This window comes from Dipodomys merriami, unplaced genomic scaffold (genome assembly GCF_024711535.1).
Source record: "Dipodomys merriami isolate MVZ:Mamm:240054 unplaced genomic scaffold, mDipMer1.0.p SCAF_41, whole genome shotgun sequence".
Taxonomy (NCBI): domain Eukaryota; kingdom Metazoa; phylum Chordata; class Mammalia; order Rodentia; family Heteromyidae; genus Dipodomys; species Dipodomys merriami.
The window spans coordinates 3506551-3527243 of record NW_027205715.1 but is presented as its reverse complement, the minus strand read 5'-3'; the positions used below and the strand labels follow the sequence as shown (position 1 = coordinate 3527243).

The 20693-nt window shown below is 55.8% G+C and overlaps 1 protein-coding gene across 1 annotated transcript; it reads left to right on the top strand.

Moving 5' to 3' along the window:
- The first annotated feature begins 1834 nt into the window (after nt 1-1834).
- Ccdc102a (coiled-coil domain containing 102A) lies at nt 1835-19780 on the top strand. Its single transcript, XM_069992380.1, has 9 exons — nt 1835-1910; nt 8108-8841; nt 10451-10677; nt 12352-12460; nt 13938-14054; nt 14315-14524; nt 15917-16087; nt 16434-16537; nt 18926-19780. The coding sequence occupies exons 2-9, from the start codon at nt 8245-8247 to the stop codon at nt 19053-19055; spliced, it is 1665 nt and encodes a 554-aa protein (XP_069848481.1). The 5' UTR covers nt 1835-1910; nt 8108-8244; the 3' UTR covers nt 19056-19780.
- Nucleotides 19781-20693: the final 913 nt, after the last annotated feature.

Sequence of the window (20693 nt, the reverse complement as noted above, 5' to 3'; positions counted from 1 at the left end):
AATGATGCTATTTTTAAAAACAATGTTTCCATCCAGATTTGTAATAATTATTTTACTTACATAATGTTTAGTTTTATGGGGGCTGGGAATGTGGCTTAGTGGTAGAGTGCTTGCCTAGCACGCATGAAGCCCTGGGTTCGATTCCTCAGCACCACATAAAAAGAATAAGCTGGGGGCTGGGAAGGTGGCTTAGTGGTAGAGTGCTTGCCTTGCATGCCTGAGGCCCTGGGTTCGATTCCTCAGTACCACATAAGAAAAAAGAAAAAAGCCGGAAGTGGCGCTGTGGCTCAAGTGGTAGAGCGTTAGCCTTGAGCTGAAGAGCTGAAGGACAGCGCCCAGGCCCAGAATTCAGGCCCCACGACTGGACAAAAAAAAAAAAAAAGAATAAGCTGGAAGTGGTGCAGAGGCTGGTGGTAGAGTACTAGTCTTGAGCAAAAGGTCAGGGACAGTGCCCAGGCCTGCAGCTTAGTTTTATGATCTCCTCTTTTTCCAACTAATATTTTGCACTATGAAATAGTACTTAAAAGACACTATTTCTAAAAAGTGAAATGAGTCAAAGACAAACACCAACTAAAAGGGACAAGGACAATGGGCCAGTGACCAAAAGCAGTGTCAAGGGTACAGAAAGGGAACGGCTAGAGGCAAGTATGTACTGACACCAAACTCAGTTAAAAGTTCCACTATCCATTGTGGGGCATCAGTGGCTCACGCTTGTAATCCTAGCTACTCAGGACGCTGAAATCTGAAGATTGTGGTTTGAAGCCAGCCCAGGCAGGAATATCAGGAGACTCTATCTCCAATTAACCATCACAAAGCAGGAAGTGGAGATGAGTCTCAAGGAGTAGAGCACCAGCCTTGAGCAAAATAGCTAAAGGACAGTGCTTAAGCCAGAGTTCAAGCCCCAGTGCACGGCACAAAATTAGTGGTATTTGGGCTAAAGATTCACAGTGATCCTTGGTTTTGAGGAAGCCCTCAGATATTCTTATAATACACCACTTCTTCCTGAAACACTTCCCAGCTCAGAAGGGAAGGATGCTCTACACTGAACTTTGTCAGGAAAAAGAAACAAAAAGTCTTCAAAATATTACTATTTGATTCATTCTTCTTTCACTCTCATATGTGCATGGTTGCAGCTATAATCTAAATATTGCTAATCACAGGGTAAGCCTAGTTTATCTTCATCATTCTTAGTATTTCTAGGTAGCGGTTCCCCCACACAGCTTAGAATTGGGGGTTTTTATTGGAAGACAGCCGCGCCAGGATACAGGATGTGGTGGGCAGGTCCTCCCCACGCCCTTTTTACTGCCAAGACCGCAAGCACCCTGCCTCCTCCCACCCCAAGAGAAGAGGCCTCCGACGGACGGTGCACCAAGTACCACTGCACATCCGAAACACTTCTTTTTCGACTCCTTTGGTTGTACAAAACGGGAAACTGAGACCCGGGGCGGGAACACACTCGTTGGCCCACGTCCACCCGGTGGCGGCGCGGGCAGTAGCAAGAACACTTCACCGAAGTTGAGACCTGGGAAGCAGCTTCCCGTACTAAGCGAGGCTCCAGGGTGCCCACTCCCGCCACGGGGCACCCGGCACGCGGTGGGCGCTCGGAGATCAGAGCCCGGAGCCCTCCCCCGCTCCTCCAGAGTCCTGCCCGCGGCCCCCTCGAGGGTGAGGCCCGGCCGGGGTCGCACAGCCCCGAGCCCGGGGGGCCGGGGTCGCCGCGGGGCCGCCCCGGCTCCCGCCCGGGCCGCGCGCTCCCGCCCGCGGCTCCCCCGGCCCCCTCCCCCGGCGGGAGGAGGAGACTCGGCGGCCCTCCCCCGGCCCTCCCGGCGGCCGCCGCTGCAGCCCGGTGCCCGCTCCACCCTGCCTCGGCGGCTCGGACGTCCGGAGTCCCGCGAAGAGCCCGGCCCGCGGTGAGCGCAGGGGCGGCGGGGCGGGAGGCCGCCGCGCCCCCGGGGTGCGCTCGGGCCGCGATCGGCCCTCGGGTGGGAAGGGGTTAAGGCAGGGGGGTGCCGAGGCGCGGGGAGCGGCGCGAGGGTCCGCGGCAGCCCCAAACTCGGGGCAGAACTTTCTGGTCTCCACTCCGGGCTCCCCCTCACATCCCGGCGCCTCGTTCCCCCCCCCCCCCACCCCGGTCAGGGGCTGCGGGGCGATGGGGGAGGGGCCGCCGGCGGAAAACCGCGGGCCGGGGCCGGGGCCCGGGCCGGGGCCGGGCGGGAGGGGGCGGCGGGCGGGGGCGGAATGTGGAACTCTCCCGGGGGACCCAACGTGGTCACCATGGCGAGCGCGGGATGGATGGGCGGCACTGGCCAATCAGAGGACGGCGCCTCCCGCAGGCCCGCGGTGTCTGCCAATGGGAGCTGCGTGGTGGGGTGGGCGGGACCGTACCGAACGGACCCGGGAGCTCCCGCTGCCTACCACTAGGGGGAGCGGGACGGTTCGTGGGGTTGGGGTGTCCAGGGAGGGGGCGACTAGGTGAGGACGGCGGCGGCTCAGTGTCCTGGGAAGCAGAAAAGTAACCTCTGGAAAAAGCTGGGGCAGGTAGAGGGACGGCAGGACACGAGGAGGAAGGGAGTGTCCCGAGGTGGGGCCGGTGATGTGGACCAGTCCCTTCCCTGGGCACAGATTGGGTTTCTCCTTAGTGGGCGTAGGATCTTACACCCCCACTTCCTGGAGAGTTGTGGAGGGCTGTGTTGATTCTGGTTGGCACAGGACTTGCCCACCTGTTGGACAGAGTTTCTAGGAATGTCCTTAGGCCAGGGACCTGCACGTGTCACCGGGCTTGTCCACCGCAGGGCTGGGATTCGTGGGAGGTCTGCTGTGCAGGGGTGAGGCCTTGCAGGAGCTGCGGAGAGTCACTCCTGAAGGCTTCCCCCAGCCCAGCGATGCTTGTCCAGCCAGGTGCTCCCAGGGTAATAAGGACTCTGGAAGGAAGGCCACCAGTCCTATTATTCCAGCTCCCACCCACCTTTACTGCTGAGGCGCAGTGTGAGCCAGACAAGTAGCTGCCCCTCCTGGCCTCAGTTGGCCCAACTGTAAAGAAGTTAGAGGAGCTGGGGATGTAGGCCAGGAGTAGAGCTTTCGCCTAGCCTGTGCAAAGCTCTGAGTTCCATCCTCAGCCCTGAAAATCGTTGGAACCCATGACAGGATTGTGCTCCTCAACCTGGGATGGGGGTAAATGGGAACGGGCCAGGTCCAGCCTGGAGGCCTCATTGCGCTCCCTCCAGTTCTCCCCTGGAGGTCCAGCTGCTGGAGCCTGGGTGGCAGGTCAGAGGGACAGGTGCCCACAGTCTGTGGCTGACCAGCCTTGAGCCCTGCACTTATCCAATCAGGCTGTCCTCTGTGGTTTCCTGCTGGGCCCTGCTCCCTGCCCGCAGCTAGGCCTGTGGCCATGGGCTTGCCCCAAGCCCTACCTGGAAGGTTCTGCAAGGAGGATGGAGAGGGGAGGGGGGCAGATTCTGAGCTGGAGGGTAGTGCTGGGGCGTCTGAGTCCCCCATCCCCTCAGCTGGCCCCCATCCAGGCCTTCGCATTGCACTCCTCTGGGTAAACAATTACATATTCAAACACATTAAAGACAAAACACAGCCATGTCCCCTTTGGGTCAATTAGGCTTTCTCTGAAAAGAAGCCAGATCCCCAGCTGACCCTGGCCACAGATAGGTGCAGGCACCTACCTGTTTTAGGGAAAGGGAAAAAAAGATCCTTAAGATGGCTCAAGCCTCCCAAACTCTCCTTTGTAACCGAAACATCTGTCCATCTTCTGTCAACCAGTCAAGGAAGCATCCACACAATGGCAGCCGCATGCTTATGGCAGGGCTCTGTGCTGTCAGCCAGCAAGACCCAGGTGCCCTGCTAGACTATACAGTGATGCTTTGAGAGAACTACCACGCTTTACAGGGAAGCTAGGGAAGGGAATGCTGCTGGTGGATCTTGAAGGAGGTGTAGGAGTTTGCAGATGAAGAATGGAGGGAAAGACATTCCAGACTAGTCCATGAACAAAAGGAGCTTCTGGTCTTCGACCAGAGGGCGGGGCTACTAGGCTGAAGCCTGCAACAAGTGTCAAGTGTCAGATCAGGGCAGGCATTTGTTACTGTCCTGTGCCAGACAGCAAGCAGTTCGTTGGGCGGGGGCTGGTGAGGTCTGAATCCCACTCTGCTCCCCTGCCTATCCGAGGGATGCAAGGTCAGAGTTCATCTTTCCTCTCTCCATCCCACTAGTCAGCTTTAAGCAACGAGTGTATGCAGGGCCTGTCCTAGAAGCTGCAGGTAGCACAAGTGTCCTTTCTGGATGTCTTTGAACTTAAGATCCTCATAATAATAAATAATAGATTTTTTTTTTTGCCAGTCCTAGGGCTTGAACTCAGGGCCTGGACACCGTCCCTGAGCCTCTTTGTGCTCAAGGCTGGCGTTCTACCACTTGAGCCATAGTGCCACTTTGGGCTGTTTCTGTTTTCTTTTGTTTTTCCTTTTCTTCTCCTCTTCCCCCCCCCCTGTGCCCCACTTCACTCCTACCCCTGCCCCCCCACCCATGGCTTCTGGCTTTTTCTGAGTAATTCATTGGAGATAAAGAATCTCACATACTTTTCTGCTTGGGCTGGCTTCAAATCATGATCCTCAGTTCTCAGCTTCCTGAGTAGCTAGAATTTCAAGTGTGAGCCACCAGCACCACCTAAATAATTGATTTTTAAGAGAGGTCTGGTTGACTTTGGAGAAACAGGAGAGGGAAATAGAGTGAGGAAAAGCTCCCTAGGGCCCATGAAGGTTAATTCCACCCTGACCTGCTCCTTGATGAATCAGGGAAACACACACACACACACACACACACAAGGAATCAGGGACACACACACACACACACACACACACACACACCCTGGGAAGAAGCCACTGAGCCTGGTACCAGGGGAAGGAGCCTGGCTCTCTACAGGAGCTGGCCTCGGGGTTCAGGTTGCCAGGGCTGCCTATGAACTGTGTGAGTGGGGCAGAAGTGGGCGAGTTGCTAGGTAGGAGTTACTAGACGTTGGTGCTGCACAAGCGTGCAGGATTTGTGGTGGGTTAGTGATGTGCATTTCCAGAAAACCAGCCTAAACACTTTCTCTGTACCCCTTCCCTCTCAATTCCCTTCTCTTCCCTGCCCCCACCCCCAGAAGGAGCCCAGACTGAGGGCTGACTCTCCATCTCTATCCTTGCCTTCAGCGTGGGTGCCTGGAAGCCATTAGGGCCCCGATGACGCCTGCCCTGCTCCTGTACCATAAGCTTGGGATTCTTGGAAGGGGCTTGTGCCCCTCTGGCCAAGCCCCACACCAGGCACACTCCTATTTTAGGGGCTGCTGAAAGCCCCTGGGTGCCAGGCCAGCCCTGCTGTGCAGTGTCCAGACAAGGGGCTGCTGCTGGCTGGCACTCGGGTTTCCTGCCTCCTTCCCCTCCCCTCCTCCACAGGCACTGGCTCACATTGTTTCTCTTTTCCAAGAGCTTCTCTGTGGCGCTGGGCCAGGAAAGTGGAGAAAGAGGAGAGCAAGAGTGAGTGATTGTGTGTGCATGCACGCACACACACACACACACACACACACACAGGAGTGCATGTATACGTGGGAGAACCACTTCTCAAAGGGCTATCTTTGCTCATCTTTGACCCATCTGCCATGTGCAGGTGTGACAGTGTGCACTCAGCCTGCCAGGGATTCCTGGTGCTGTCAGAAATGTCTGTGGACCTGGATCCTGGATAGTCCTGGATCCTGGATCCTGGGTAGTCCTGGGCTCAGGACACATGTCTGTGGGGAACTCTGGTTGGTTAGAAGGCAGCTTGAATACTCATGTGACCCAGGCTTGGACCCTACAGCGCATACTCAGTTGCACCCCCTCTGGGGGCCTGTCCCAAGATACTGCATTTCAGCAAGTGTGTAGGTGAAGTTGAAGCATACCCCTCGCCTCCACCCATTCCACAGGTGCCAGAACCTGAGGCCCCAAAGGGCCTTGTTTCTTGGTGGCAGAGCTGAGCCGAGGGTACCTGTCAAGTGAAGGCAGATGTGCAGTCATCAGCAGCACAAGGTCACCAAGGCCAGGGGAGCTCACACCACTCTGGTCACAGATCTAAAACAGGGCTGGGAGGCCTGTGGTGCCTGGCCACCCAGGTGAAGGTAGGAGCAGGTGCAGCTCGGGGGTAACCAGGGCTAGTGTCAGCCTGGACACAAGAACAGGAGAGAGACTGGGCCCTTTGGGGACCCGGGTTAGGTTAGGACCACAGCCTGGGAGCTACAGCAGTGGGCCATGGCTTCTTTAGATTGAAGAAGAAAGATTGGAGTTAGAGTTCTAGAAGGAGTAGGAGTCCCATTTATACAGAGACAAAGAGCCAGTCAGATTCACATTTTAAAAACTCACTCTGTGCTGGGTACTGGGGGTGCCGGTGGCTCATGCCTGTAATCCTTGCTATTCAAGAGGCTGAGATCTGAGGATCATGGTTCAAAGTCAGCCTGGGGAAGGAAAGTCCATGAGACTATTATCTCCAATCAAAACTACTTACTCAGAAAAGGCCGGAAGTGGCCCTGTGGCTCCAGTGGTAGTGCTAGTCTTAAGCTAAAGAAGCTCCTGGGACAGCACCTGGGCCCTGAGTTCAAGACAAAGTACTGTTAAAAAACATTTCATTCTGGCTATTACTGTGAGAATGGATCTGAAGGAGGTCAAAGGTGGTGGACAGTGACTCAGGTATGGGCAGAGGGGAGGAGATGGGGAGAGGAGGGAAACACAAGAGAACAGAATCTGGAAGAAAATGACCTAAGGCAGCAGGCGCAGTTGTTTCCAGAGTTGAAGAGGGCACAGCATGGCAGTGGCATTAATATGGGGAGGGGGATGAGTTTGGACCATTCTTGGTGGGCCATGAAAAGATGTGGAGGGAGGGGAGGGGAGGGGAAAGTGCCAGGAGGGGCTGGGTAAGGATGGTGGAAAGGACATCATCACAGGGCTGGATGGGTAGGAGGAAAGCCTGTACTCAAGTAGGTGCTGTCTCTGGCAGAAAGGAAAGCAAGCTTGACAGCTTCCTTCACATTAGATCACCTGCAGATCCTGGGAGGGTTTGAGACTGAGGGAGATGGAGGGGAACATGAGCGTGACCAGGCAGCCTTGGGAACAGCCAGTGTCCATGTCCCCTCAGCTTTGCTGAGAGCACCACTAATCATGCACTGGTCACTCGGAAATGGCAGGTATTCAGCTACACAGGAAGCATAAGTAGGACAAAATAAAGCAAAAAGGGCTGAGGGCCTGGCTCAAGTAATAGAGTGCTTGCCTGACAAAGAAGAGGCCCTGAATTCAACCCCTTGCACTGCCAAAAAGAAACAGATAGACAGACAGACCAGCCAGAGGAGATATCTGCAAGGTGTGCATGATGGGGGGCGGGGTGCTGTGGCAGAGCTTCCTACAACCCCAGCTCACCACCACCTCAGACCCATCTGTTTCTGCCCATATGCGTTTAATCAACCCACCCTCACCAGTGTTTGCATTTGGACTCATGAACCTTGTAAATGCTGGTGATAATTTTTCTCAGCTAGCATCTGAGAAGAATAAATAAAGGATGTGATTTGCATAAAGCCCTGGCCTGCAGTCAGATCTCCACCAAATTGTCATCCCACACCAGGACTACAGCAGTGGCCAGAGCCAACAGCCCCTGCTCTCAGCACTCACAGCCTGGGATGGGGTGGGGAGTGTGCATGGATACACGTCAGGGTTGGTTCCTGCAGACAGGGGGGAAACAGGAGCTTCTGAACCTGTCTTGGGGTTCGGGAGGGCTTCTAGGGGGACTTCAGAGGAGTTCTAAGGATGAGAAGTTAGACTTGCGAAGGGAGAGGTCACAGCAGCAGGACAGAAGGTGGTTGTAAGCAAATTTGTCATGGTCCTTCGTGGTTTGGTGTGAATGTGGAGTCTGCGGCCCTCCAACGGGTGGTAGAGCAGTGGGCCAGCAAGGCAAAGTTTAGATCAGCCGCATTGCTAAGGGATGGGGACTAGGGGGCTGGAGGTGTTCCACCCTGGAGCACCCCCCTCGTACTGGGCACTGCTGTACCCTCATGGCTGATCTAGGAGACTGAGGGTCGTCACAGCTTAACCGGGGTCCTGTTCTCCCGCAGATCCCAGGAGGCAGGTCTGAGAGCAGCGAGTCCTGACAGTCACCATGTACAGTGCTGTCGCGCCTACCCGGCGTCTCCTGCTCGGTCCCTGATCCTGACCCACAAGAGTTCGAGTCTAGAGCCTGCTCGGCCGCACCATGAGCCACGGGCCGAGCCCCCGGCTGGCCGAATCCCCGCAGCTGGTCAAGGGCAGCCTCCTGACCATCCTGGGCGGCCCTTCGCCGGAGCGCACGGGACCGGCCGACTCGCTGCCCCCCACGCCGTCCAGCGGCACGCCCTCGCCAGGACCCCCGCCCGCGCTGGCCCTGCCGCCCGCCCTGCCCGCGCCCCCACCCGCGCTGCTGGCCGATGGGGACTGGGAGAGCCGCGAGGAGCTGCGGCTGCGGGAGCTGGAGGAGGCGCGCGCGCGGGCGGCGCAGATGGAGAAGACCATGCGCTGGTGGTCAGACTGCACGGCGAACTGGCGCGAGAAGTGGAGCAAGGTGCGCGCCGAGCGCAACCGCGCGCGCGAGGAGGTGCGCCAGCTGCGCCAGCGCCTGGACGCGCTCACCAAGGAGCTGGCGGGAGCGCGACGCGAGCGCCAGGAGGCGCAGGGCGAGTGCGAGGCGCGGGGCCGCGAGCTGGCGCGGCTGCGGGGCGCGGCGGGCAGGACGCAGGACGATGGCGGCGAGGACCCTGACCCTGAGCGCGAGCCGGTGCGCGACGTCGGGGCCGAGAGGCCGCCGGGCAGCCAGGTGCGCAGGGGGCGGGGGCTCCACCTTGCACTTGGGTCTGAAAGTGGGTGCACCAAGGAGGAAGTCAGGACTTCCGGGCTCCTTCCTGATGGAGTTAGGGAGGACCTCCCGGTCTGCCTCCAGGACACTCCAGTCCATTCCTTTCTGCACCAACTTCTGGGATGGAAATCCCAGGTTCTAGCGGCCCTGAGAACTCAACAGAACCCATCAATTGTCCCCTTGCCACAAGAGGGGCCCAGAGACTTGCCTGGAAGTTATCAATTAGTAGCAGAGCTACTTGAACTTGAACTTGGGGAGAAGGATGGATCAGAGCTAAGGGGTGGGAGCACATGGGTAGCTTTTGGGGGGTCACGTTGGAGCTAGGCTGGGGGGATGTGGAGGAGTTAGCTGCAGAATGCCAGAGGAAGTCCCGCTGCATCTCTCCAGTTATCCCCACAGAAGCCTCTGGGGTGGAAGGGGCTTAGATCCAAGGTCCTACAGGTGCTGGAATTTGAATCCAGGCATCCAGTATGTGGTAACAGTATGGCGGGGCATCCATGGTGGGAGTCTGGGCAGTCTTCTGATCCAGTAGGCCTAGTGCCAGAAGGTCCCTGGGATGGGGTCCTCTTCAGCTCCCCACCTCTGTCCCCAGGCAGGCCAGCCACTCTCCTAGGACTCAGGTGGGCACTGCTTCCTGTTGGCAGCTGAAGCCCTCTGTGCAAGATCTGCCTGTTCCTGCCCTGGTCGGGGCTGCACTGCACTCTGCCTGTTCTCTTGATATGGTTGTCATCACAGTAAGAGGGCTGATGCTGGGTACATTGAGGATCCCCAGGCCTGCCTGATGAATTGGCACACCAGCCATGCTGCTCTGCATTTGGTGACCAGAAATGAGTTCCTTGTCTTCCTGATTTGTGAAATGGGGCTTTATGCCCAATGGCATCTCGGATGCTCCAGGGGGAGGGCACCTGAGGAGGAAAGTCATTGTTCCCCAAGTCCTCAGAGCCACCCATCTCCTTGGAAGGATTAAATTCCTTTTTTTTTTTTTTTTTTTTTTTGCCAGTCCTGGGCTTGAACTCAGAGTCTGGGCACTGTCCCTGAGCTTCTTTTACTCAAGCTAGCATTCTATCATTTGAGCCTCAGCACCACTTCTGGCTTTTTCTGTTTATATGGTGTTGAGGAATTGAACCCAGGTTTTCATGCATGCTAGGCAAGCACTCTACCACTAAGCCACATTCCCAGCCCCAAGTTCCTTTTGAGGGAATCAGGTCTTAAGCTGTAGGCCACATTTCACTGCAGCTTCTATTCTGACCAGTCCCACCAAACGCTTGCATACTTGCAGTGAAGGGGATCTTAACTACCTTTGCTGGAAACCCCAGTGCCTAACTTTGCAGTTCCAAAAGATAAAGGGCAAGACAATCTGGAGGTCAGTCTGCCACATACCCCAGAGAAGGAGAGGCCGCCTCCCCAGGCAAAGCAGCAGGACGGAGGAAGCTAGGGCCCACAGGCATTTTGTGATGTGCTCCAATACCCCCACCAAGCTGAGCAGACCAAAAGCCTGAGAGAGGCCACAAGGAAGACTGCCAGGAGAGAGCCCAGCAGCCAGGGGCAGCCTCCACCTCCATCCCCACAGGAGCTGGACCTGGTGGAAAGCTTGCTGAAGAGCAGGCCTGAGGAGCCCGAGGGAGGCTGGGAGTCCCGAGGCGTGGCAGCCGGAGGTTCACGGGGCAGCTCAGGCCGCCCGGAGCGCAGCCGGATGCCTTGGGAGGACCCTGTGGCCACGGAGGATGACACCTCCAAATTGACTGCCCTGCGGCTGCGGCTGGATGAGTCCCAGAAGGTGCTGCTCAAGGAGCGAGAGTAAGTCTGGGGAGAAATGGGAGGCAGGTGCAGGCTGGGATACCCCCCAGCACCTCAGAATGAATATGTGTGTCTCAGAATGTGCCATCAGCAAGGTACAGGTACTCTTGAGTCAGGAGGCCTGGATTTTAGAGCACCCAATGGACCAGGGATACTTTTGTTGTTGTTTTGTTTTGTATTGCTTTTTGTCCGTCATAGGGCTTGAACTCTGGGCCTGGGCGCTGTCCCTCACCTCTTCAGCTCAAGGTGAGCACTTTACCACTTGAACCACAGCACCACTTCTGGTGTTTTCTGGTGATTAATTGGAGATAAGAGTCTCATGGACTTTCCTGCTCAGACTGGCTTTTAACCATGATCCTCAGATCTCAGCCTCCTGAATAGCCACCGGCGCCCAGCTCAGGGCTAGTTTTTACTCATTCCTTCTAAAATAATATTCATCTGTCCTGGGCCAAGCACTGTGTTCAGCTCTTAAGACATTCATAAAGAAGGCCAAATCTGCCCAGGTGCCAGGGGTTCATGCCTGTAATCCTAGCTACTTGGGAGACTGAGATTGGAGGATCATGGTTCCAGGTCATCCTGGGCAGAAAAGTCCATCTCAGTAGAAGAAGCTGGGCATTGTGGCATGTCCGTATTATGTCAGCTAAGGTGCAAAGTCTTAAATAGGAGGATTACGGTTCAGATACAAGTCTGGGAAAGCAACCAATTCAAAAAAGGGCTGGCCAGGCACTGGTGGCTCACACCTGTAATCCTAGCTACTCAGGGGGTTGAGATCTGTAGATGGAGGATCAAAGCTGGCCTGGGCAGGAAAGTCCGTGACACTCATCTCCAATAAACCACCAGAAAACCAGAAGTGGTGCTGTGGCTCAAGTAGTAGAGCGCTTACCTTGAGCTGAATTGCTGAGGGACAGCGCCCAGGCCCAGAGTTCAAGTCCCACAACTTGTGGCTTGGTGGTAAGGTGTCTGTCTAGGAAGACACTGAGTTCGAACTCCAGCAATGCCAAAAGGAAAAAAAGAAAAGGGGAGGGGAGGAAGAAGGGACGGAGGAGAAGGAGGGAAGAAGGAAGAAAAGAAAGGTGATAGAATCCCCAAGAGCTTGGTCTGGTGGGCTTGGTAGAGTAGGAGAGTGCTGTGGTTCAGGTGAAGCAGGAGGAGGGAGGAAGTTGGTTGGGAGTTTGGTTCAGGGATGTGGGAGTAACTTGGCCTGGAGGTGGGTGAGTTTGTGAATGAGACTGGATGGCAGGCGGAAGTGCAAGTCCTCAGCAAACTGGTGGTGTCTGAAGCCAGAAGCCTGTGGGGTCAGAGGATGGAGCTGGAAGGCCAAGTTCAAAGGATAGCTAGAGGAAAAGGAAGAGGCAGAGGAACTAAGGAGGAACAGAGGACTGTCAGCTGGGCCTGTAAAGGACTGAGCACTGACCAGGGTGCAGACACGGAGGGCCCTGTGAAGGCGAAGGTCAGGTGAGGTGTCTGTCCTCAAGATGTCATTGCTGCTGTCATCAGAGGCACCAGGCAATTCCCAGAAGCTGGTGGAGGATGGGGTGAGGGGAGTCAGTGAGGACAGGTTCTTTGTCCCAGCCCAAGGTGGAACCATCTTACCAACACTCAGCTTTGGATTTCTAGCCTCCAGAAACCAAATGTCTCATTTCAGATTACTTTATAATTATCCCCCTGCCCCAGGGACAAACTGGCACTGAGCAGAAACATTGAGAAGCTGGAGGTGGAGCTCAGCCAGTGGAAGATCAAGTATGAGGAGCTGAACAAGACCAAGCAGGAGATGCTCAAGCAAGTGAGTCTGGAGACGTGGAGGGCGTCCTGGAGGTGGCAGTAGATCACTGTTGAATTCCAGCAGTGGGGACAGCAAAAGCTGGAATCCATTCATTCATTCAGATGTTGTTCTGAGACCTGGGGCTGACCCTAGCTGTTCTTCAGGGGTCCTCCCTCTGTGGAGGACAGAGCAGACAGACGAAGCTACCCAGCAACAAGGCACTGGGAATATATGGTGACCAGGCAGGGAAATACTTGAGTCACAAAGGAATATAAACAGCATGAGAGAGCTGAGGTGGGGCCAGGAAAGGCTTCTATATGAAAGTCACATTTGACGCCAGCCCTAATGGGGCTAGTAGAAGGCATTTTTGAGAAAATGTGGGAGCAGAGTATTCACAGCAAATGCAGGAGCAGGATCTCACAGCGCTTGTGACCACAATGGAGTCAGATGGGACACTGACTCATCTGATGCCAAGCATGTGCTGGGTGGCCTTGAACTCCTGTGGTACTGAAGGAGGTTGAGTCCCCCTGTCCCCAGCTTACAAATGAGGAAGCACAGAGGACTCCCCTGTGGCAGTAACGGGCGTGGGGGGGGGGGGGGTAAGAGGGCTGGTGGGGACAGGCTGGGCTGCCACTTCTGCCTCCTGTGCAGGCCCAGCATGGCCACCAGGGGGCGAGGTCGGCCCTGGGAAAGCTGGGCTGGAGCCATTGGGTTTCCACAGATCTCAAAACCTGAAACTTGGGCCTGGAAGAGATGGAGGCTGGTCTTCCAGGATCTCTTGAGCAACTCCTGACGCAGAATCCCAGACCCCAGCTCTATCTCTCCTCCATCTGTTTATCTTCAACTGAGGGTATGGGCGGAGCAACCTAGCTCAGCTGTTCAGATCATGAACTATAAACATTTACAGGAAAGTGAAGAACAGGAAGTTCTGCCTTGTGCATCTGGTCTTGCCCCCAGCATTGCATGTTGAAGACTCGCCCAGGGGGGTGGCATGGAGCCACAATTCATTGGGATTTTCTGCTGAGCAACAGGGTATTAGATTATTATGGCAATAGATAATACATGTTGTATATATTATACATAATATATAATAGTTATTTATAGAAAGCATTCCAACCAGGTCTGAACCCCATGCTCAGACTGGTGGAAGGCTTAGTAGGTGTGTCTTTGAGATTTGTCTGCCAAGTCCCCTGCAGGGATACAAAGGAGGAGGCAGACAAGCCCCTTTCCTCTGGCTTGCAGTGGGGAGGAGGACAGGGGGGCCCCTCTTATAGGCCAGGTGGACAGGAGAGACCAATCCTGCAAAACACCTCACACTGTTCCAGGCAGAAGATGTGCAAAGGCCCCGCAGTGGGCCTGCTCTGCTCCATTTGGGTGTGGCCTCAGGCTCCTGGAACCCTCCTGACCAATACATCACCCTGCGCCCTGCTCCCCCCGCCCCCCATCCGAGTTTAAATCCTGGTGGTTCTCCGTCACCAGTTTTGTGTGGTCCTTGCAGCTCAGCATCCTGAAGGAGGCACACCAGGATGAGCTGGGCCGCATGTCTGAAGACCTGGAGGACGAGCTGGGCGCGCGTTCCAGCATGGACCGGAAAATAGCCGAGCTGAGGGGAGAGGTAAGGGGCCAGGATCTGGGGCCCCAGGACTAGAGGGACAAGGCAAGGCCGCTCACCCCAGGGTGCCCTCCTACACAGAGACCAGAAGCACCCCACATCCTGCCCACCATGAAAGAAACTCAGTATAATTATATCCGCTGCAGCTGGATCTGCTTCCTGGAGCCAAAAATGGCTGCGGGAGGAGGCGGGGTGTCCTGCCCCGCCCTTCACGCCTGTTCCCCAGGAGACTCAAGCCGTCCTGTCCTGTTGTCCTATTGCAGATGGAGCGGCTGCAGGCAGAGAACGCAGCAGAGTGGGGCCGCCGTGAGCGGCTGGAGACAGAGAAGCTGGGCCTGGAGCGAGAGAACAAGAAGCTGCGGGCACAGGTCGGGGACCTGGAGGAGGCCCTGGCCCGGCGGCGGCGGCAGACGGCCAGCGCCCTGGACTGCGACCTGCGGGCCAGCCAGGCCGCCCTGTTCGAGAAGAACAAGGTGGGGCAGGGAGTGGAGTATGCCGGCACTGTGCCTGCTGTGTTGATAATTACACTACAGCTTCTGCCTAACTGGGCCAAACATCTGAAATCCAAAATCTGAATGATAGCCAGGTAGAAAATTCCATACCTGACAGCTGTGGGTTCCTATCAAAATGCTGGCGCTGTGTGGCTCAAACAGGAAGAATGCCCACCTAGCCACTGCCAGCCCAGAACCTCCAGAACACTGGCACACTGGCAATGCTGTATAATAGTCTCTCAGGCTCTGGATCATTGAAGAAAAGCCAGGCGTATATGGATGTAAATGAATCAGACTCGGGTCCCATTATGCATGTGCAAAGATTCCAGTGTCCTAAAAAAAAAAAAATCTGCAGGGCCAAATACTTCTGATCCTAAGCTTTTTGGGTGAGAGATTCTCAGCTTGTGGCTGCAGTTATTTAGCACCCACTGTATGCTAGACCTGTTGGTACTTCTAGCCACATTATTGAGCACCTATTGTGGGTCTGGATTAAACAGTAGCTGCATGTGTTAGTGCCTACAGTGTGTTAAGGACATCACAGTGAATAGAGGAGTACCCTCATCCCAGAACACATGGCTCATGAGTGGGCATAAGTCTTTGGGTCACAGATGCCAGAACCCCTCCCACAGTTCCCTTGATAGGGCAGGAAGAGACACCGGGGATCTGGCATAGGCCCCAGGTTCTGGGAAGGCTTCCTGGAAGTGGCAGCATTTGAGCTTGGATCTCCAGGGAAAGGGGCAGGTCACTGGAGATGAACTGCCCTGGTTGGGAGAATAGTGTGACTATATGTCCCAAGGTGGGAAGGACAGGAACAGTGGAGGAATGAGGACCCTGTGGCACTGGGGTCAGGATGGACGAGGCTGGAGCCATGGGCATTTGGGGAGAACTTCAGGCAGAAGTGGTGTGAGCAGGCTGGGTCAAGGCAGAGGGAGAGGGCAAGCCCATGGGGCCTTAGCTTTTACTGGTAGAGGCTGGCGCTCTACCATTTGATCCACACTTCCAGAACACTTCCATTTTTTTGCTGGTTAAATAGACATAAGAGTCACAGACTTTTTCCTGCCTAGGCTGGCTTCAAACGAAGACCCTCGGATCTCAGCCTCTTGAGTGGTTAGGATTACAGTGCCTTTCTACTTCTGATGATGGAGCTCTCCCTTTGACACCAACTCCTCCCTACTTGGAATTCCTCAGCCCATCTCCATACCTCTTGCACTCACCCATCCACCACCCACTCCTTCACTACCCTCAGTCCTGAATGCTGGTACTCCAGGTCCCAGCACTGCCCAGGGCGCCCCCGTTCTCCCTCCCCCCTCCCCTCCCCACCCTACCACTCCCCTCTCCATGAGCCTGAACCCTTCTCCCCTCACCTCTCCGTAGGAACTGGCCGACCTGAAGCACGTACATGGCAAGCTGAAGAAGCAGGTCCAGGAAAAGGTGGCAGAGCTGACCCATGCCAATCGGCGTGTGGAGCAGCACGAGGCTGAGGTGAAGAAGCTGCGTCTGCGCGTGGAGGAGCTCAAGAAAGAACTGGCCCAGGCCGAGGATGAGGTGAGTACCCAGGGCAGAGAGCAGGTGGGCGGCAGGTGGGTGGGAAGGAAAGGTACAAGGTGAATGAGTGGGTGAGGGTGAGTGAGGACTCCTGGATGGGCCAGGGAGGGAGGGAGGACTGCCAGAAGTGGTGGCTGGACGGTGGATGTGCAAATGGATATGTAGTGAGGGTTTGTAGTAGCTTGGTATGTGCTGAGGGCTGGGTAGTTGTCCCCCTGGGCTGCCAGGTGGGGAAGGCAGGTGGATGTCAGGAGAGGGAGGAGGGGAGGGCAGCAGGGATGGACCAGACCCAGTGGATGACTGGACCTTGGTGACTGTCATGAACTTGACCCTTACTCACCCACAGCTGGATGAAGCTCACAACCAGGCCCGGAAGCTGCAGCGATCCTTAGATGAGCAGACGGAGCAGAGCGAGAACCTGCAGGTGCAGCTGGAGCACCTACAGTCCAGGTAAGCCGTGGCAGGCTAGCCAGCAGGAGAGGGGACCCCCACAGGGCCCAGGGCAAGCCCAGACCCTGGGCGGAAAACATGGTCAGGGCTGGAGCCCCCAAGAGGGCCAGAGGGGATGGTCCAGAAGGAAGAGATCTGGGGAGCCAGAATCCTGTCCCCCTCTAGGCAGGAAGGGTCACAGCCAGGAAACCAGGAGGGGCTGCATGCAGGAAGCGAGCCCAGCTGGGGACCCTGGGTGGAGTGAGGTCAGGAAGGGCTGCCAAGGAGGTTTCTGCCAAGGCCAAGACTGCCGGAGGCGGGGCCAGCAGGGCTGGGAGTCACCAACAAGAATAGGCAGCCCCAGGGCCACAGGGCCTCAGATCCCCCAGAACAGCAGGGATGTGAAGGGTTGGGGGGAGATCAGGGAGAGGCAGAGGGCTCCTGCTTTGAAGGATGATCATCCCTGGAGGTCTGAGGGTGAATAATCAGCCCACTTCACCACTCCCTTCCTCTTCCCATCCTGCCCCATTGCCCCCTCCTTTATGAATTAGCCTGGACCCTGCACTTCTCCTGAGCCAGGAAATGTCAGAGACATTCAGATCCAAGTGTCCTCTTCAGCCTAGAAGCCTGGGGGAGCAGAGGAGGTGGCCACAGCACTGTGTTCTTACCCTCAGATGAGGGACCTGAGTTCAGGCTGGGAGAGCAGGGCGGCTGGGTAGTCTTGGAATGCTTTGTATCACTGGATCTGCTTGTTTTCCCATCTGGAAAATGGGATTGATGTGGTTCTGTATTTTATTTTATTTTTTGCCAGTCCTGGGGCTTGAACTCAGGGCCTGAGCACTGTCCCTGAGCTTGAGCCACAGCGTCACTTCTGGCTTATTCTGTTTATGTGGTACTGAGGAATTGAACCCAGGGCTTCATGCATGCTAGGCAAGCACTCTACCACTAAGTGACATTCCCAGCCCTGTATTTTATTTTCTTTTTTAAATTTCTTGGATAGCCGGGCGCTGGTGGCTCACGCCTGTAATCCTAGCTACTCAGAAGGCTGAGATCTGAGGATCGCGGTTCAAAGCCAGCCCGGGCAGAAGAGACCGTGAGACTCCTATCTCCAATAAACCACCAGAAAACCGGAAGTGGCGCTGTAGCTCAAGTGGTAGAGCGCTCGCCTTGAGCTGAAGAGCTGAGGGACTGCGCCCAGGCCCAGAGTTCAAGCCCCATGACTGACAAAAAAAAAAAAAAAAAAAAAAAATTTCTTGGATAGTCTGCATTCTCAGCTGGTACTCTACCATGTGAGCCACACCCCCATCCCAGCTTTTTGCTAGTTAGTTTGGAGATAGATCCAAGGACTTTTTCTGTCTTATCTGGGTTAGCCTTAAACTCCTGAGTAGCTAGGATTTCTAGGTGGGAGCCACCACTACCCAGCTTGATTGGCTTGATGGTGGTTCTTATCTCCTATGAGAATTAAACCAGCTGATTCATGCTCCTAAAAGCACCCGCAGGTAAGTACTGAGTCACTACTCTTGCTAGCCTCATTGCCGCCCAGGGGAGGGGCTTAGGCATGGGTTCTGTGTCCTGCCAGAAGCAGTGGGCCTGTCTGGAAAGACAAAAGGAAAGGAAAGAGGGATCTAGGGGACTAGCAGGGAGGAAATGCTGCTCCCAGATGGGGGCCAGGTGGAACCCAAACTCACTCAGTGCTGCTGTGTGCTAAGGCCTTGTGTCTTAAAGGACAGGTACTGAGCCTCAGTTTCCCCAGTTGCCTGGAGCGATTCCAAGTTAGGTGGCACCTGACTTGGGATTCCAAGTCCAGCGGCACCCACCCCTTGCAAGGCCACTCAGCCTAGGTCACAGTCCTCAGAGACCGAAACTTTGGAAATGAGCCACAGCGTCCCGTTCGGCTGCAGGCCTGCATGTGTGGGGCGGCCGGGTCAGCGGGATCCCCGAGCACCGCTGTCTGTGTTCAGTTCGCCACTTTTCCTGTTTTAATGTCTGGGACGACTCACTAAATCACCTCGCCGTAATGGAGCCTCCTCTGTACTGTGTTAATAATTCATGCCTTCCAGTAAGATACGCTGGCTGGCCAGCCAGGCGGCCGCTTTGCCGGGGTGGGAGTGGGGGGTCATTTCCTGCACCAGCTCTTCTGCCAGGGGCTGAGTTGGCCTAGTACATTTTGACCTTAGGAATTTTATTCAGGATAGAAGGGCTCTAGATGACCCAAATCTGCTCCCTCTGACATTGAGCCAGCTGGATCCCCTCTCTAAGCCCCCAGCTGCAAATGGAGGTACCTCATGGTACCTGGCACGGGCATCCACGAGGGAGGGTGCAACCGCTGTCAGCGCAGCTGCAGCCACATTGTCAGGAAGCAGCAGGGCCAAACTCCTGCCCTGACCTCTCATCACTCCCACCCCCCAGGCTCCGCAGGCAGCAGCAGAATGCCCCCCTCTTTGGGAAGATGCGCAGTGCCCGCTTTGGCACCGAGGAGGCCGGGGACGGAGCCAGTGACCTGGATGAGGACGAGGACCTGCAGATCCAGGTGGCCTAGAACCTCCAGGGCTGGGTGGATTGGCCTGAAGCCACTCCAACTGACAGAGCTGCCTGGGCAGGACGGCTGTCCAGACCCTGCCCCAGCCACAGGCCTCTTGCTTCGCCCAGGAGGATGACAGCCGGGCCTGGCAGGGAGGCCTGTTTGATCATATATATGTGTACCCAGGACTCACACCCATTTGGTCCTGTGGACATAGGACGGCCTGGCTCCCAGTACAGGGGGCCTCGACCAGCACCTCATGCAGAGGTGGGGCAGGCCAAAGGAGCGTCGCGGGGCCCCAAGCCAGGCTGCTGCCTCTTTAGGTCTTGGTGGTCCAGCGGCAGTTGTTCATAATACGATGTGATAAACCCAGTGTTTTATAATAAATGGAGTTCACTTTCTCAGAGCAGACCTGAAAGTGTGGCAGGTATGGAGTGAGGGTGAGGAGCCAGCATCAGCCTGAGACAGGATCAAGTGTCATTGAATGAGTGAGGGAATGAGGGAATGGACTACCATCAGAGCTTGGGGGGTCTGGCATCGAGCCCCTGTCCAAGAAGGAGGAGGTGTGGTATGCATCTAATGCGGACAAGAGAATACTTCTGGTCGAGCGTCTGATGGACTCAAATCTTTCCTTAGCCTCTTACTGGCTATGCAACCTCAAGGAGGTTACTTGCCTTCTCTGACCCTCAGTTTCTCCATCTAAGATGTTTCCTAGTAGAGTGGGTAATAAATACTAAATAAATCCTCTCTGCTTTCCCTTGGTCTTGCTCTGGGTAGTAAGGTATAGGTAGTGGATTTACCTTTAATGTTTAATTTCTAAGCCAGCTGCCCCCAGCAGCTTTATACTGAGTTGAGGTGGAAGGGAAGGAGTCTCAATAAGAAACAGGAGCTGGCACTTGAGTCTTTTACTATTGAGGTGGCATTAGGGGCAGCTGCCCTCCTGGTGAGGCCTGTGGGTTGAATTTGAACTCAGCCCCGTCCTGCAGGAGCAGGCATTGTGAGAATTATTCACAGGCAGCAATAGTGAGTTCCCTGAGCCCAGGGTATACAAGGAAAGGCTGGGTCTCAGCCTGGCACCCAGGACAGAGTCTGCTGATAAGAGGGCGGGTGACAGTTCTCTGCGGAGCCCAGCTGGGAGCCAGTAAGCAGGTCCCTATGTCAGTGGATGGTGTTTGCTGCCATGGCCCCCTCCTGGGTGCGGGAGGGAGCCAGACAGCCCTGGGGATCCCCCTGGAGGGCGCTCTCCCCAGGAGCCAGTGCCTGTGTCCTCCGCAGAGACCATTTCCTGCCACGGGCTTTCTGTTTTCTCTCCCAAACAGGAAGTTAGCTAGGAAAAGGCCAAAAGTGTTGCCCTTTAACCCTGGGGATCTAGGAGCCAGGCTCCCATGACAGCAGCCCAGAGAGACACCTCTTAAGACCTGCCAACCCCAGACACAGAGCAGGCCCTCCAGGCCCCCAGACTCCCCGGCACCTCCACTGAGATAGTGCTAAGTCTGCACGCAGAGAGCCACCCATCTCTATGTGCACAAAATAGAGGGGCCTTGGGAGGGGAGGGACAGCTCAAAGGCTGCACTTGGTGACCCCTGGGGGCCTGGAATGTATTCTGCCCTCCCCCCCCATAGCTCCCTTCACCTTCAGCCAAAATCACCCATGATC